The sequence below is a fragment of the Cariama cristata genome, unplaced genomic scaffold (assembly GCF_000690535.1).
Source record: "Cariama cristata isolate BGI_N322 unplaced genomic scaffold, ASM69053v1 scaffold27431, whole genome shotgun sequence".
In the NCBI taxonomy this organism is placed as follows: Eukaryota; Metazoa; Chordata; class Aves; order Cariamiformes; family Cariamidae; genus Cariama; species Cariama cristata.
The window spans coordinates 3,888-9,250 of NW_009599097.1; the positions used below are offsets into that span (position 1 = coordinate 3,888).

At 59.0% G+C, this 5,363-nt stretch overlaps 1 protein-coding gene across 1 annotated transcript in view; it reads left to right on the top strand.

The window, feature by feature from the left end:
* Window positions 1-1,964: 1,964 nt before the first annotated feature.
* LOC104168848 (catenin delta-1-like) overlaps window positions 1,965-5,363 on the top strand; it is a 3,775-nt gene continuing 376 nt past the window's right edge. Inside the window, exons 1-5 of the mRNA XM_009709575.1 lie at window positions 1,965-2,084; window positions 2,907-3,226; window positions 4,369-4,440; window positions 4,705-4,863; window positions 5,080-5,356. Of these exons, the coding sequence (XP_009707877.1) occupies window positions 3,032-3,226; window positions 4,369-4,440; window positions 4,705-4,863; window positions 5,080-5,356 (703 nt within the window). The 5' untranslated portion in view covers window positions 1,965-2,084; window positions 2,907-3,031. The remainder of the gene's footprint in view (window positions 2,085-2,906; window positions 3,227-4,368; window positions 4,441-4,704; window positions 4,864-5,079; window positions 5,357-5,363) is intronic.

The following is a 5,363-nucleotide window of genomic DNA, read 5'->3' on the forward strand; positions in this document are numbered from 1 at the left end:
CCCCCGCCGGCCCGCGCTCGCTGCTCAGTACTGAGGCTGGTTGCAAGCGAGTGAGCCTGTGCACGAGAGCATGGACTCAGCTAAATCTCTCCGTGAAGCCAGCGTGCTGGCTCCATCCTCAAGCACCCCAAAAAATCTGTGTCTCTTCTGCGTAGAGGCGGTCGAGAGCAGGCTGGGGAGCTGTTACACAGCAGCATGGCTACTTGGGCAAGGTCATGTTGTGGAGGGTCCCTTCTCTGTAGGGGAGTGTTCCTCTCCTGTTGGCTAAAATACCTCTCTGGAAGCAAATCGCAACAAGCCAGTGGGGCTTCTGGCTGGGGTTTTAAGTGCTCCAGCTGTGCAGGGTGCCTGGGTGGTAGGACCATCCCCTGACCTGCTGGAGAAGCCTGGGATGTGGCAAGGAGGTGCTGCCCCTTTCCTGGGGGGTAGGGACAAGGTCAGTGGTCCAGGATGCCTTTCCCCGGCACCTGGCTGGCTACAGCATCCTCCCCGCAGCAGGACTCTGGAGGTGGGCCCTGCAGACCTGTTCTGTGTCTGTGTGGGCTGACAGTGACCTTCGGTGAGTCCCAGAAGGTGGGAGATCTGTCTGCTTGGAGTGGGTGGGTGCCCACCGAAGACCAGCGGTGTTTGACTTAAGGGGGAGAGCTGGGATGTGTCAGCACTGTTCTGGGAGGCACCGAGCCTCTCCTTCAGAGGATCTCTGTTCCAAATCCGTGGGGCAGGTGAGACCTCAGAACAGCAAGGGTCAGAGCTGTCCCTACATTTCCATACAAGGCTTGGGGAGTCAATGTGTTGTAAAAAGCCTTAGGGCATACCAGTTGCAAGGCAGGAAGAGTAGAAAGCTGCATATGTGAGCCAGGAATCATGTCTGGGAGCCTCCGAAAGCCTGCTTGGGCTTCCGAGCCAAGAGTGGTGGGCTGCTTTCCTCCCAGGGTGCAGTCTCTGGCCAGCGAGCATCCCAGCCCACGCTGTGCTGGGGCAGGGTGCTGGGAGCTGAAGTGGTCTGGAGTGGGTGTGTGTGTGCCACGGCTTCATCTCTCGCTAGGCACCACATGGGCACGAGTAGAAGAACTGGATTTTTTTTTATTGATGAAAGCAGATTACAGGGTGGCAGCAACCAGATGTTCAAACGCGCTGCAGGCAGCCTCCAAAGCACTTGGAAAAAATCCACCCTGCTTCGCTGGGCTCAGTTGTGGTGCCACAGAGTCTGATAAGTGCCAGGGCTGCCTGTGTCCGAGGGAAGCTTGGGTGAGCAGAGCCACAGGGAGGAGTGGATTCGTTGGGAGTGGGGGAGGCGTTTCAGGAAGGGTTTGATCTGGATACACTTGACAGAGTGTGGGAAGTTAATAAAAAAAAAGTCCAAAAAGCCCTGCTCTGAGCTCCTCTGAACCAGCGTCTGCCGCAGGCTGGGCCTGGAGGGGCAGGGCTGCCAGGAAGCATGGGGCTGTGGGAGGCGGATGGGACGGGGCTCTGCGGAGGGGCTCTCTGTCCAGGTCGCTGTCGCAGCCACGCCGGGGTGGTGGCACTTGGGGGAGTGGGCAGACCCAATGCTGGAGACCGTGGGAAAGCAGTTTCTGTGCCGGCTGCCTGGCTCGGACGAGTTCCCACACGCCTGCCGTGACTGCGCAGGTTTGGGAAACCTCTGGCGGGCTTGCTGGGACTCGGCTGGGCTGCACGGGGGGCGGAGGGCCGAGCCCTTGCCGCTCCTCTCTACTGTGCCGTTCCCCCAGTCAGTGGGGAACAGTTGGAGATGCCGGGGTCTCCGGAGCTGGAGGGGTGCTGTGGGAAGAGCACTGCATTTGCCACCCCACCGGCCCTCTCCAGACGCCGCTCCATCCCTCAGAGAAGAGGGGCTGGGAGAGAGGAGCCTGTTTCCCCCATCTGCTGCCTGCACTACCTTCTGTTTTGAGTTCACTCGTGTGATTTTATTTTTTGTTTTGACCTCCTCTCCTGCTGTCCCTGCAGCTCTCTTCCCTCCTGCTTCCTCACTGTGGTGGCTGGGCTATTTCCCCCATGACTCTCTGCGTCTAGACCTGGCTGTCCCGTGCCTTTGCCAATCAAACCTGAACTTCCTCCTCCAACAGGTCTGTATGGAAGAATATTGCTTTTCTCTATCAATATGTTGATTGTGGTGTGCTCATTCACTGTCCTCCTTTGGGAGGGGATGTTGGAGGGGTCCAAGCCAATGCCCCTCCCTAGATCTGTAGGCTGAGGACCTCCTGGGGAGGCTGCAACCTCGAGAGCCCTGGTGAGGACCTGGAGGGTGAGGAGTTTTGACAACAAAGGGGCTTGTGGAGTCCCCTTTAGGGGGATGCTGACCCACTTCGTCCCCTTTTCTAGGGAGGAAGGAGCTGTGGAGCTGGTGCTGTCTCCCCACCTCTTATCACACTGGGGAGGAAGGAGCAGATAAGCGACACAGCCCTCTCCCTCTGCCCTTCCCTGGAGGAAATAATGGGATGTGGGTCACTTCTCATTCTGCAGGAGAGTGTTCCCTGTTCTGCCCCAGGGACGTGCCCTCCCCTCCTGCCGCTGATGGCAGGCAGCTTTTCCTTGTAGGGGAAGTTTTCCTGCAGCCTGAGGAGGGCCCTTGTGGAAAGGGAGAACCTCCTTAGCACACAGCAGCCCTTCTGAACCTGGCCCAACTCCATCTGTTTGGTGTGACGGGAGGGGACCTTCTGCCCCCAAAGTGCCACTTCACCAAGCTTAAATGCTGGGGCAAGCAGCATCTGAGTTGTGCCTGGGGCTGTGCTGCTCTGAGACCCTCTTGCCAGCTCTCTGGTGGTGGGTGGGAATGGATGTTAATGCCATGAGATAATTTTTTTTCTTGTTCTGAGAATCTGTCTTAACAAAATCAGTCTCTTCTGACCGCTGTTCTCTCCTCCTTTCCTCCCCCAAATCATGTGCAGTGAAGAGAGGGCCTCCTGCCTTTCTGGGTCACTTTTCTTCCCCTCACCTTGACACCAAGCCGCCTCTGCTTGTGCCTCCCTGTGCCCTCTGCTCCTGCCCTGCCCACCCTGGGCACCCATCACCCATGGACGACTCGGAAGTGGAGTCGACTGCCAGCATTCTTGCCTCTGTCAAGGAGCAGGAGGCACAGTTTGAGAAGCTGACGCGGGCGCTCGAGGAGGAACGGCGCCATGTCTCAGCCCAACTGGAACGAGTCCGGGTCTCCCCACAGGATGCTGGCCCGGGCTTGGCCAACGGCACGCTCACCCGGCGGCACCAGGTAAAAAACCCCCTGGGCAGAGGTGGGTGCGGAGGCTCCCAGAGCCCCCGTCCGTGTCAATCCTGCCTTGGTGGGGGCAGCCCCGGGCCTGGCTCTCTTCCTTTGGCCCTCCTTGGAGATGTGAGGTGGAGGAGGGCTAGGCCAGTCTCGTAACACTGGTGCTACTGAAGGTGGTCTGGGGATGTGCAAACCTACCTCAGCAGCCAGAGCCTTCTGGGGAGAAGGAGCCAGCCTGGAGGGTCTTGCTACCAGGTCAGCTCTGGTTTGGTTTTGTTGGAGGCTGTCTGTATTCAGTACCCGGGCATCTTTGCTCCCCATCCTGCTCAGCTTATTGGAAGGTGGCTGAAATACAGAGCTTGGTGTCTAGCTGTGGGGGAGTACGTGTGTCTCCCTCCCATGTGACGATGGGCAAGTCCCTGGAGTCTCGGTTTATCCCTCAGACAGCCAAACCAGGGCTGGGAGAGATTTCTTTTTCTCTACAGGGCTGGAGATGTGGTTTCATCTGCCTTGGCTTGAGGTCTCTCTCCTGTTCTCACTTTCCTGGGTTCTGTTTTGGACAGGGGTTGCTCCGAGGGCTAGTGCGTGGTGTTGTGCAGGACACAGGTGCCTTTCTGGCTGTGGAAGGTGGTGGTGCTAGGAGAGATGTGTGGGTCAGGGGGAAGGGGTGGGCAGAGGGGGAGTGCAAGAATATCAAACAGTAGCACTCTGCAATCACCTGCCGAGCATCCATGCTGTTCCCTCGCAGTCTTGGGGGGCCTCTGGGATGTCGCTTGCAGCTCCTGCATCAAAAGACGTGGAAGGTCTCCAGGGCTCTGCTGGGGAGCAGGGAAGGGTCTCGGCTGTTCCACCAGGAGCGTCTGGGCATCGTGGGAGAGCTGGGATGTCTGGAGGGGGAGTGGATAGCATGTCCTCCAACTCTTCCCCAGGCTGGAATGGCGGATGGTTTGCTGCATGTCGCACAGACCCCCGAGGAGCCACCTCCGCTCCTGGGGGTGACACATGGGGTGCGCATTGGGTGTCCCTGTCAGATGCAGGAGATGGCCTGCTCAGGGCCTGGCAGGGAAGGCAGGTATGGATAAATGGGGTCCCAGCAGTGGGAGATCAGCGTAGTAACAGTCTTGCTCTGGTGCTGTGTGTTTCAGAACGGCCGTTTCTTGGGTGATGCTGACCTGGAAAGGCAGAAGTATCCAGATCTGAAGCTCAACGGGCCGCAGGTAAGGGGAACCGAGCCCTCTGACGCTGGGCAGGGGATGCAGGGGCAGGGTGCCAGTGTCTCCACTCTAGCTGGGAGAGGGAGACTTTTGTTCCTGTTGTGGCTGCCCTCACCTGAAGGGGCTTTGGGCGTGGGGTTGTTGGTACCCCCTCCCATGCAAGGGAATGTCAGGGCTCCCTGAGAGGTGAGATCTCTTGGCTGGCTGACTCCACGGAGACCCGTGTTGGCAGTGGGGGGCTGACTGCCCATCCCTTGCGCCCCTCAGGACCACAGCCACCTCTTGTACAGCACAATCCCCAGGATGCAGGACCCGGGCCAGATCGTGGAGGAGACGTACACCATGGAGGAGGACCCAGAAGGGGCCATGTCGGTAGTGTCTGTGGAGACTTCAGATGATGGGACAACTCGGCGTACAGAGACCACGGTACAGGCCTGGGGAGAGCATGGAGGGACAGGGCTCTGGCCAGGGACCCTCTGGCTGGGGTGCTACAGCTGTGATGTCTGCCAGCTTGCCATGTTGTGAGGTGAAACGGGGTGTGAAATCTGCCTGGAGTGAGGTGCTGGGCTGGAAGGGGAATCTGGGCATGCAGGGGTGCGGTAGATTTCCTGATGGAAGTGTGTCCTGCATCTGTCCCTCTAGGTGAAGAAAGTGGTGAAGACTGTGACCACTCGGACGGTGCAGCAGGTGCCGGTCGGGCCTGATGGGTTACCTTTGGAAACCTCCCCTGTCACCAGCAACTATGTCCAAACCATGGACAGGAACTTCCGCAAGAACGGCAACGGGGGCCCTGGCAGCTACCTGAGTCAGCCAGGCACAGCCACCCTCCCTCGTAACTACCACTACCCCGATGGCTATGGCCGCCCCTACGAGGACGGCTACCCAGGCAGCGATCACAGCCACGGCAGGCTGTCCCGGGGCCCCCG